This window comes from Lytechinus variegatus, chromosome 15 (genome assembly GCF_018143015.1).
Source record: "Lytechinus variegatus isolate NC3 chromosome 15, Lvar_3.0, whole genome shotgun sequence".
NCBI lineage: Eukaryota > Metazoa > Echinodermata > Echinoidea > Temnopleuroida > Toxopneustidae > Lytechinus > Lytechinus variegatus.
The window spans coordinates 4005377-4017831 of NC_054754.1; the positions used below are offsets into that span (position 1 = coordinate 4005377).

The window sequence follows — 12455 nt, forward strand, 5'->3', positions numbered from 1 at the left end:
TGAGAATGTGGAAATGTGCAGTTATTAGTTTTTATTCCAAAAATACTCGCAGACATCACAAAATGATTATTTACAAGGTAATAATTCTGACATCGTCAAACAATTAGAACCCAGGACAACTAATTTAATTTAAGCAAAAAAAGAAAAATGGTTAACTGAACGGATTCAAATATATGGCACGGTCACATTAAAAAAAAACGACTCGAAACCAACCGATCTGTCATTGACAAGGATGACGCAGTCACATTTCTCCTACGGCGGCCGTTCGGCGAGTCGAGAACAGCCGTTTTGACATTTTTGTACCAGCTACATACATAGGTGGTTTGAATGAAATATGAACAAAACACTGCTTTCGACTCGCCGTACGCTGCCGGAGGTGAAATGTGACTGCAGCATGAGGTAATAGTGTTAAGGCCTGGTCACACCGCCCGAGCTTTGTTGGAGCGGTAGGGAGAGAGGGTCGAATTTCGCTCACAAAATTGCGGAAAAAATCGAAAACAGAAAACAAACAATCGAAATCGAAAATGGTGAACGGTAGCGAGCGGTGATGATATTTTGTCTCCGCGCCACGATCGCTCCAACAACGCTCAGGCGGTGTGACCAGCCTTTAGATAGGAACTGGTGTCGGCAGCACAAGTGTGCAATTGCTTGCTTTGAATATGAAGAATAAAGAAAGAAAAGAGGCGGATAGAAATGAACAGAGAATAGTCAATCGACTAGACTATCGGTGAAGAGAGGAGAAAAGGAGAATATAGAAAATGGAAAAAGAATGAGAGAGGCTACAACCCTAGAAAGGGAGGGAGAGAGGGGACAAAAGTGATAAAATAGGGGGCGCGGTACGGTTTAAATGAGGTAGATCTAAGAGGCGCAAGCAGAAAGCACACACAATACTCGTACATAAATAACTGTTAAATCGTATCTGTAAACTAGGTATCTCAAAATTATTATATCATAGAGTAGAAAAACAAAAACGAACAATGGAATTCCTCAGTAAACTCAAACCTGTTTGCTCGTCATGGCAATCCGTGGATATAATGAAATTGTTGGAAAAATATGATCTTCCATTTAGTGTCATCCTCATCTTCTATTCCTCAGATACCATGGCTATAATATACAGGCACTATAACAATTAGCCACCATGGATCGTACACTGTCAAAATAGTTCTCCTTAAATTAGAGCATTTTCTGCAGCAGTTTCGAGAATACCTGCAACTTTACAATGGGTAAAATTACAGAAAATATGTATATGAGGTGTGGAATCTTACAAATTTACTTAAAATTGAATTGACCCGTTCTTAATTGCAGAAAATTTCGTGTTATAACAATTTACACATGCTCTGACAAAGGGTAATTATTGTCATAAAAAGTAGGTACTGAAAATTATTATACGACTTTAATTTTGGGAGGATAGAATCATTTTATTGGCACAATGGAAGCTGTAATAAGTAGCGAATCTAGATTTTTTCCTATGTGGGGGGGGGGGTAGACCAGTTGGTTTGCCCGATTATGATCAGCTGCAACATATACTGCGCCCAACCCCTCCCGCCCGTCGATCAGCCACAGGGAAATTCACCCCTCGCCTTGTGGGGGGGGGGCAATATGTGGGGGTTTAAACCCCTACTGCCAATAAATCTTTTCAAAGACCTATTTTTCAGAATTAGGACTCTCATTTACTGATCAAACTACAGAATGATGATTTAGGATTACTGCTCCTTTGGCACCGCTTTTACGGTTTTGTCGTTTTTAGGGTCCAAAAAATCTTTACCAGTCATATCAGGAACATCGGAACATTCCAAAATGGCGGAGTTAGGCACCTGTTTGAAATAAAAAAATGTGTATATATAAAATAGACAATGGCCCATATTCTGAAGTCGGGTTTAAGTTGTGGTTTAAGTATGGAGAGCCAATTGTTACATAAATCACTAACAGTAGAGATATATTATTTCACCTCATTTGGCTCTCAAATCAGTCATAATTGTGTAAGAAATATAAATAGATGATTGTCTTCACCATCGATGAATCAGGAAAGGGCACAGTAAACATAAGAAACATACAACTTAATAAAAATTTTGACACTTTTGGCTTGCCGTAATTTTAGCACAGAGTTAGACCATGGTCTAAGTTAAACCTGACTTCAGAATACGGGCCATAGTGTGTTTTTTTTTAAGTCTAAGAGTGGATCCAACACTGCTGTGCAGTTTATGTAAAAAAAAAAATCACATTTCATACCAGTGCTTGTTCTCAAATTTGCATAGGGAAGACGTACATAATACGAAAAGGATAAACTATTAACGTCTATGTTTAGAATGCAATGTCGCATAAATAAGTAGGCCCTGCATGACGCAACATAATGAAATTGTTATTGATTTCATTTCATGATTATTACTCGAAAAAAATAAACTCACAACAATAATCTAAAGCAGCGATAAATAATTTCATTCGACCTTAGGATAATTATCTAATTATATTTGTACTATTGATAAATAATTCCATTCTATTTCGTGTTATTTCAACCATTTTGATGACTCACGAGTTATTCAATTTCATTTTAAAATCGTTTAATTTAGTTCATTTCATTCAATTCCAGATAATATTAAACCTTATCAATCTATTTCATTTTTAATCAATCATTATTTTAGTTGGCGTAATATTAAAATTCATCTTTTACAAGGCGCTAACATATTTCATTTCATGCATCTCCTTCCTTATTTTATCCTAATATATATAGATTTTTATTTCGTTCGAATTTGATATTAATTCAACTTTAAATTCAATCAAATTTCAATTTCATGGTTCTACAATTCATTTCCAGTGATTTCGTTAAATCTATGCATAACCAAACAATCAATTTTATTTGGTTTCATTTTATTTGACTTACGATGTTCATGGGGGTATACTGCGGATGATGATGTGGAATCACGGGATCGTTGTCCTTCCGGTTGTAAGCGAGGATGAACGACCACCTCCTCCTCTCGCTGTTGTTGGCGCTGCTGCAATGCAGGAGGTTGCAGTGGAAGAAGATTCCATCGCCTGCGTTGAGCTCGACGAACTCGAGACCGAGTTTTTTCTTGGCGAACTCGACCCGGTCAAGATTGGCACCGGTCTGACCTCCGACCATTTCATGTTCGATGCGACCGAGTTTGTGTGATCCGGGAATTATCTTTACAAAAATAGATTTGACAACAGAAAAGGGGAAAATTGTAAAGTAATTTCGTCCGTATACATAGCTAGGTCTCAGTCCGCACCAATTATTGGTTGATACCAGGCATCTGTAATGAGTCTGTAGCAGAATTCTGGGCTTATTTCAGGGACCCAAGGATCCTTCCCCCTCCCAATGTGTTGAGTAACCATGTCAAAAAAAAAAATGAAAAAGGCCATCAAACTGTGATATGCAGGCTCCTGTATTATAAACAGAGCTAGTCATCTTCTGGTCACGTTGAGACCCCCCCCCCGTGATATACCCACCTCTAGGCATTTTTTTTTGTTAAAAAAAAATCAGCACTTACAATTTTCAAGGCAGCATGGACAAAGGTATAAAAAGCGGGCCCGTGCAGTCACGGTGTACCGATGAAGGCGGCTCAAACCCTATAACTTCCCCCCAATGATTCAATTATTTACCATGATGGCCCTCTTAGAGGCACTCCGTATAAATGTTTCTTTCTCGTTCAGTTGATACCAAATTCAAATTGAGCCTGAGTGTGCTCGATCGCACCATAGCTAGACCCCGCCCCTGGATCCGCATATATTCGTGTTGATAATGGAAATTTCAAGGTTTTCGTAATGTATCCATAATTTACCTGGAGACATCCATTCTCTTTGTCACATTTATCAACTGCAATGAATACAGAAGTCATCATGTCGGGGAAGAGGCACCCATTTTTGTACCAGTATCTGAAAACGAAACAAGTGAAAAGTGGGACTGATAGAAAATTACCTTAGATGCTCCGAAGAGGTGCTTGTTCAGCACAGTGAATTTAGTTCAGATTTATAGATGCAAGATGAAATATCCCAATAAGATTATTTCTGATCAGATCTTCCAATTTGTTACCTTATGTCTTACCACCTTGCGCTATCCATTGTTTTTTACATCATGACAGTCATCATTAGTATGATTATCATTGTCCTTACCTTTTTAATCGTTATTTATCATCATCGTCGTCGTCAGCATCAGCGTCATCCGGGCGTCGATTTCCCAAGACACGTACGCCAATGCATATAATTATATATATACATCATGCATATATTTATATTGAGATGCCAGGTTTACGTTTACCAAACCCTCTTGAGATAAGAGTATGCAACATATTGATCGAGATGAGGGTTAACTCAAACGATGACGCAGGAAACCATTTTCTTAGCTCTGGCTTGCGTCTTATGCTTATATTCTTTAAAAGAAAGTTAAAACAATACTTTTATTCAAAATATTCCTAATTTTGCACCTATGTTACAATATTAAGGACGATTTGACATAATCTTTTTTGCTTATCTTATACCGTATGTCCGTTTTCTTAATCCATTTACTTTTATAACCTAAGTTCTCATATATGCTTTGATTATTGTATATACTAAGTAGCCTCCAAATTAGCATTTAGTATTTTTAGGAGACTTTAACTCATAAGGCCACTGTTGGCTTCATTTTAAGTCCTCCTTTCCGTTTTTCATATTTTTACTGTACACAGGCCTAATTATACACGAATATCATTGTATTTATTTTAAGTATTTTTTTTTTGCATATTTACATTTTTGAAATACTGATGTATATATTCGAAGTGTATTTTTCTATGTATATCTGTACTCCTTGCCTTTTTTTAGAAATGAATGTATGAATTGAACTGAACTGAATTATCTTGAATTTCAATTGAATATCAATACCCGTAATCTTGATGCCATACAAAACTTCCTCCTGTCCTTGGTTCTTTCATGATCATCTTGGTGTGATAGTGATAAGATTCTCCTCCTAAGAGCTAATGAACAAGAGCAGAAAGCAAAAGGTAATAAAAATGAATGAGTGTGCTTGTGAAAGCGCTTCTTTTGTGTGTGGGGTGTGTGTGTGTGGGTGAAATGTGTGTGCGAGTGTGCCTGTGTGCGTTTGAGGGCAAATTGGCCGTTTCAACTGTGGGCGTAAAACGTGGACGGTCCTCGTCTTTCGGTCTCTCAACTTGGCTGCGTATCGAATGTAAAATACTTTAAGAAATGGGATGAAATTCTTATCCATCTGTAAAGTCCCCGGTTACTAACTGCCATATAATCACACACACGCGCTCGCGTGCGCACCTGGTGAAGGGTCTTCTGGGGTCTGTTGCAGAAAGAGTTGCAATTTAAAAATTAACGCAAGTCAAAAAATCAATCGCAAGTCCCAAATGCACGCTGTTGATTTGTTAAAAATCAAGTTGCGCATGATTTTTAGAGTTACAATTGATTGCAACTCTTTCTGCAACGGGCCCCAGATATGCTTGTACGTTGCACAAATGAGTGTGAGTTAGTATAGGCTATGTTCGACATGTGAAGTAGTTTATATACCTACCTTTTCGGACGTTCCAGCGACCTTTTGAGATCTTGCGATCATCCCCGTTATATCATTGCCGGGGTGACTCCATATGACTATTTTAGTATTGCGACCATGACCGTCACTGATTGCGTAACCATGCTTCGTGATCCCTTCATCGTGGTCGAGCGCCTTCTGCAACTTCGTGAGTTCTGCTCCGCTCAGTAATGACCTGTCAGCGAGATAAAGATTATATCAATTCCACTTTTAAAAAATAAAGTTCTTGGTGACGGAATCTACTTAAGATTAAATCATATTAAACATTCATGTAGACTATACAGTTTCCTAGTTATTATACCTTGGCGCTGTTCCGGCTAGACCCTGGATGGGAATCATAGAGAGTTCAGAGTTGGGTTGCCAACATAGCGCAAAGGCGGCGGAAGGGACGGTCCCTCTAAATTTTTTTTGGATAACCTTTTTTTTTTTTTTTTTGCTTGTCAATTTTTTTCAAACGTCCCCCCCCCTAAAGTCACGTGGACCCCCCTTGAAACGTGTGTTGTCCCCCCTAAATTTTAGGTTGATGACCTTTTTTTTTGCTTGTCTAAAATTTTTTGGGGCGCCTGTCCAATTTTTTACCTGTGTCCATCCCAAAATTTCAGGTGGACACCCCCTAAAATTTTTGGCTTCCGCCGCCAATGACATGGCGCAATATCTTTCGAAATTGACTTGCCTAACAAAGCACTATGCGCCATGTCGGTATACCCCGTATTGAAACCGAGTTGGCCGAACCCCCCCCCCCCTGGTCTACATCGAAGTTCAAAATGAGCGATCGTATCTCACTCGACCCCTGGGGAGCGTTTCATCAATATTTTCATCTGACAAGTTGTCAGATCTGACATCTTTCCTTGATTCTGATTGGCTGAGAGGCAACTGTCGGATAAACTGGTACTTGTCGGATAAAATGTCCGACAAGTCCTTTCATGAAACGCCTACAGGGGAGCGTTTCATCAACATTTTTGTCTGACAAGTTGTCAGATCTGACATCTTTCCTTGATTCTGATTGGCTGAGAGGTACTGTTACTATGGTAATTGTCGGATAAAACAGAACTTGTCGGAAATTTTGTCCGACAAGTCCTTTCATGAAACGCCTACAGGTCTTGACCTCGGCTGGCTTGCGATCGCTTGCCAGAATGTCGCCTCAATGCCGATCACAGAGTGGGTTACTGCCAGTACCATATCAAAAAGAGGTCATGGAACTTTACTTACAACTACTCGCCCTACACACCCACACACACCCTCACACGCAAGCCCATTCCCACCCTTGCACCCTCACACACGCTCACACGTACGCACCCCACATGGACCATATTTCAACACATTGTCCTACCATCAGCCATAAACAAAATGGAATCGATATCATTTGCTACTTGTTGACGGCCTACTTTTGTGATTACGTGCAAATCTGAACTTCACATAGAAAAAAAACTTATCAAACTGAACTTTGAAACGACGAGAATAACAAACATTTCGAGGTCCCTACATGGGTCCCAGGGTCAGTGACGTACAGACTTGGGCTTCAAGGGCGCCCCCCCCCCCAAAAAAAAGGGGGGAATCTAGACCAAGAAAAAAAGGAATAGGAAGAGAGAAGGGTGAAATATGACATCATTTTCGGAATATTATCTCAAAACTGGATTTTTTTTATAAAGTTGTCGATTTTTTTCGGGGGGGGGGCTCATTTTAGAATGTCTGAACCCTGTAATTCCTTGTCACACTCCGATGAAATTTTCATTGCCTTTTGTCCGATTACATTTTATTTGTTCAAAAGTATATTTTCATCCTTGAGTTGCCTTATAAAACAGGTTGTATTGAGTTAACCCGAGATTTTGTACCTGATAGTATCACTAACCTGACAATAAAATATCCTCGATATTTATACGCTTTCAAAACCTCAGGGTTCGTGTCCAGGTCCTCAGAAAACTCGAAGTCTTAAGGTGAAATTTAGAGATAGAAGGTTATATGTTAGTTTATTGTTCAGGCAAAATACTATTATTGGTCAATATCATAAAATAGGAATCGGAACTGTTTAAAGTCACGATGTATGCAATATGGTATAGGTCAAAACACACAACATTTAAGACTGCCGTATAAAAGGGGCAGAGCTCCCCCCCCCCTCCCCCTTCCCGATGTTACTCCTCGGGGGTACCTCTGACGTGTTTGCATGAGAAGAGACCTATTGGACTGTGAAAAGTACCGCTATTATGTGCATAAGCTATCGTGGTGTATACAAAGTGGTGCATAATTTTCTTCGGAAATGCAGACCAGTACGGGCATATTAAGAAAAGTAACGTTCAATCAAATCACGAAAAATAACAATAAATAAGCTGAAGCGTAGACTGATCTCTCTCTGTGTTTACGAGTCAAATGCAACCCCAAAAATATATCCTGTGCTACTGATCGAGATTATTGGAATTGTGACTTATTTATTAAAAAAAATGCTGAATGTATCACAAATGATGCTTTGTACACTGAGAATTTGAAGTACCGAAAAACTTGTTAGCTTGATTTGTATCCATGGCCATGATATATAGGGCGGTCCAATATATTGAAGTAGGTGCATTTTAGCGGAAAATGTACTGAAAATAAATTGTAAAAATAAGTATACCTGTTCTAACTGACATGGCTCTCCTCGGATCGTTCTTCTTCAGGTTCTTGGCAAAGATTTATGAAATCGATCCTCCCCGCAAAAACTCTACCACTTGACGTCCTTCGTCTGCGTGGACAACTTTGGAAAGGCGATGGTCATGAGACACGTAGGGCTACGCGGTCTTTGTTGTTTATAAATTTTAAAAGCTGATTGTGAGTTTGAACTTGATCGTAAAACTGTGAGAGGAACACACATGGCTTGTTAGACGTGCTGGCTAAGCACGGCAGTACAGTGACAACATCTATGCCATTATCAGTACTATCACGATCGTGTTGGCCCATATTCGGCGACCTTTGGAAAAGAAGGAGGGAACTTGAAACGTGTCAAAGGCAGACAGCAGACAGCTAGTAAGGGAAGACTATTTTGAAAATGCCAGATATTGCGCATCGGGCAGAATTTGTCTTTTACCAAAAAAAAGTTGCGAGCGAGCAAAAATTTTGACCTTTTTAAATACAAAATCCATTTTTGTGATAGATTTTGACATGATATCGAGAAAATAATATATTTCACTCTCGGGGAGGGGGGGGGGCACTTACATTGACGATCGAGTGGATACCATGTGCGACCAAAAAGGATGTCTTTTTTTTAAGATAGGGCACGTTACGTACGTGTAACGTAATAAGGGTGTCAAAAACACTAAAATAATGAAAAAAGGGTATCTATTTCGCTGGGAAAGCTACGTGTTTAGGGTCAAATTCGCGAGGGTATAAAAATATGAGACTAAAATGTTTTATAAAGGATGTACTTTTTGCCCCAACAGTCAACACTACGTGGTTAGAGTACGATTTACGCGAGGTGTGGGATGTGCATGGGGCCCACCCAATGATGTATATAGGTAAAGGTAAAACCGACGTCCGTAACGTAACAATTAAAATATCGCTGTACTTGTTTAGGGGTTCAATTCAGGCAATGCTTGCCAATAGTATTGTTTTGTTTCTAATAATCGTTAAGGGAAGGGTTTCACACGCCAGTACTTGTTAAGGGGTTCATTTTCAGAATATGGAAAATACTTGTTTAGGGTACTTTTCGAGACCCCATTGTCGCGCATGGTATCGACTCGTCAATGGAAGTGCCCCCACCTCGGGTTCACATTTATCTCTTTCCATTCCTTTTTTGTGGTCTGTACGCCATGCACTGCGAACATGATTCTTTGCTGCAGGATAGCGTGAAGAGTAAAAAAAAACAAGGGGCTCGGTATGACACATGTGCTAAAAAGCTGCTTAATACAAGTCCCGAGCGAGTGAAGCGAGCGAGAAAAAAAAATCCCCGTTTCATGATAATCAAAGTTTGAGATATTTTTTACATTATATTCAGCAAATAAAATGATATCCTACACTTTTCCTATGCTTTTCTTTCCTCTTTTTTTGTTCGTTTTTAGAACTTCTGGGGGCAAATGGCCCAACTCTTCCACACTCATATACGGCATTGCTTCGCGGTTGGGGTCCGGGGCGGAGCCCGCGGAACTTCTTGAAATTAAAGCCATTTTAACCTCGTAGATTGCCGCTATTTTAATCAAATCGCGGGTATATACAGAATGTAGCTTCAACCCAGTTGCGTAATGAACCAAATATTTTGAGAAGGCAAAATACATAGCAATGTGGGAAAATTTGTTATTTAAAAGTCGCCAGCGTGCTAAGCAAGCTAGAAAAAAATGCCTATTGAAATTAAATTCTAATTATGTGACAGATTTTTCCCTTATATTCAGCATATATCACATTTCATTGTTTCCATTCATTTCATTATACGTTGTCTCCTATTTTTTTTAATTTCCTCTTGGGTGTGGAACCAAGACCCCCCCCCGCGTCTATATGCCAGTGATTGAACGGGGTGCGTGTTATAGAGCCATTTGCTGGTTATAGATGAAGAGCCCCTACTGTGTGGGGTCTGGGAAAAGCCCCGGTAGCTTATTGTGTAAAAAAATAGCAAGCTTATAGCACAATGTTGCATGCAGTCCATCTTTCTTCCATTATTTATTTTCAATCCACGGCAGCCCGGTCGTTTTATTATCATTATTTTCTTGTCCCTTTTCTTTGCTTTCCAATTTAGCTTTTGACTTATTCCATTCTTCCTTCGTTTCCCGCTATCTTTTGCCATTTTATCATCTTTTAATTTATTTCCCATCATGTAATGCATTATATAAGCGTATTTCGAAATGATTTGTTCTTTCTCAATGTTCTTGTTTCGCACCTTTTCCCGTTTTCTTCCTGGTGAAATCCTCCAGGGAACAGCTTGCCCCCCATGACTGTTACCCCACTGTATAAAGTGGTATCAAAAGATTACACTTAGAAATAATTCTGTAAAGTTATGTATTGATATTAGAGTATTTTAAAGCATCAAAGCGACAATGAGTATACTTTGTGATTTCATGAAGATTTTTTTTCTACAGTTTCACATTGGCACATATCTCTTTAAGAATGACAATAACTGTCGAAAAATCTTTCCGCTCGAGAGTGCACCACTTTTGAAAAGCTCGTAAAAATGATTTCCAAAGAACATGGAAATAGTTACATGAATAGGAGTAGACGTTAATCATGAAGAACACACAGACTTTAGCTAGGAAGATTGATTTGAATATATCTTTGATATTTCAAACTTGTTTCCTTGCCCAGAACACTTCATAGAACGCCACTGCACCCCCTTCCTTTCCCCACAAACCGAGGCCAGGCCATCGTGATGACATTTGCTTTACACGGAGCTCTGATTCACATGAATGGCGTTGGCTAGGTTTTCATTCTGTTAATTTTTGTCAAGCTTGGGAAAAAATTGAAAAAACAAGCATTAAATGAAATATGAAATGTAAACCCACTTAAAATGATAAAAAACTTCAGTTCAGTTATGGCCTCATATCCAGCTAGCACAAAAAGGTAAAGGTTGCGCTTACGTAGGTTTAAGATTTGAATTTGGATGGCAAAGTTGTTACAAAATGTATCTGTATTATTTCAAGTTCGTTTTCGCCTATTTTCCTTGGTGGTGTCGAAAATCTGTCTATCTGACGGTCAATCGGATCGGGATCGCCCTGGCCACCAATCCACCTCTGTGGTCCAGTGAATGAGACACCAGCGTTCAAAGTATCACCTTGATTAAATAATAATAATATAGGATATTTATATTGCGCACATATCCACCTTGTTAGGTGCTCAAGGCGCTCCTATTTAAGCTACGCCTAACATTGTTTTCTTCATTCAATCAATATATATATATATATAAACACGATGAAATAACGAAGTATGTCCCCCGTCACGGAAAGTAAATAATAATCAAAATAAATGAAGAATAGTCAAAGAATGCTCAAATATTTCACTTTAACTAGTTTCGTCTTTGAAGAATTAAAGACAAAACTAGTTAAAGTGAAATATTTGAGCATTCTTTGACTATTCTTCATTTATTTTGATTATTATATATATATATATATATATATATATATATATATATATATATATATATATATATATATATATATATATATATATGGGTGGGTGTGTGTGTGAGGGTGTGTGGGTCGATGTGTGTGTGTGTTGTGTACATAATATTATGACAAACACGTCGCCAGTAGCCGATAATAAATGAGCGTGTGGTCAATTCCAAAATTTTGATGAAAATATGATTCTCATTTATTAATGTCCAAAAATATTGATTTATTTACAACAATTTGACTTATATAAACATGATTCAACTTCCAACTGGAGTAGACCTAACATTTGGTTCAATAATTTCAATCAATTACTTATTAAAATGAAAATAAAAGAATTTGCTTGTAGGCCTATATTCATAAAACGTAATTATAAAATACATTAACATATATTACCGTAAGGGCACTAACTATAGTATTCAACCCGGCATAATTCAAAGATTTTGACATATTCCCCAAAATACTTAGAAATATGGAATCTATCTTTCATACCTTTGATATTTCCATGGTAATCTGTTGTCGGTATTTTCTTTATCAATCTGTCGACTGTATGCGCGGAGAATCGAATTATGCGGCGATGGCCTTTTTACACTGAATGGCACTAGTATTCAACCTAGTGAGGATAGATAGCAAATCTCAAAAGGGTTTAGATTGCTAAATTAGATCTAGATCTATGTAAGTCTCTGGCTTCGATTAATTCCCTGTTTGGTCTCATCTCAAATGGTCTAGTCCATATTCGGATGGGACAGGGCAGATTGAGAAACAGGGCCATCTTTCATCGCAAGGTTGAATACTTGTGCCGACGGATTGAATACTAGTGCCAAAAACCGTCGCCGTATAATTCGATCGCCCGCGCA

The 12455-nt window shown here is 38.5% G+C and overlaps 1 protein-coding gene across 1 annotated transcript; it reads right to left on the reverse strand.

Moving 5' to 3' along the window:
• Positions 1-568: 568 nt before the first annotated feature.
• On the reverse strand, positions 569-8401 carry LOC121429285 (L-proline trans-4-hydroxylase-like). Its single transcript, XM_041626282.1, has 7 exons — positions 8148-8401; positions 7392-7470; positions 5525-5717; positions 4873-4964; positions 3798-3891; positions 2879-3160; positions 569-1814 (listed from the first exon to the last, which is right to left on the reverse strand). Exons 1-7 carry the CDS (start codon positions 8161-8163, stop codon positions 1704-1706), a joined length of 867 nt encoding a protein of 288 aa, XP_041482216.1. The 5' UTR covers positions 8164-8401; the 3' UTR covers positions 569-1703.
• Positions 8402-12455: the final 4054 nt, after the last annotated feature.

Coding starts and splice junctions, on each gene's coding strand:
- LOC121429285 (XM_041626282.1), bottom strand. Junction 5,718..7,391: donor CGAGGATATTTTATTGTCAG/GTTAGTGATACT, acceptor TCTCGCTGACAG/GTCATTACTGAGCGGAGCAG. Junction 4,965..5,524: donor TCGCTGGAACGTCCGAAAAG/GTAGGTATATAA, acceptor CTTGTTCATTAG/CTCTTAGGAGGAGAATCTTA.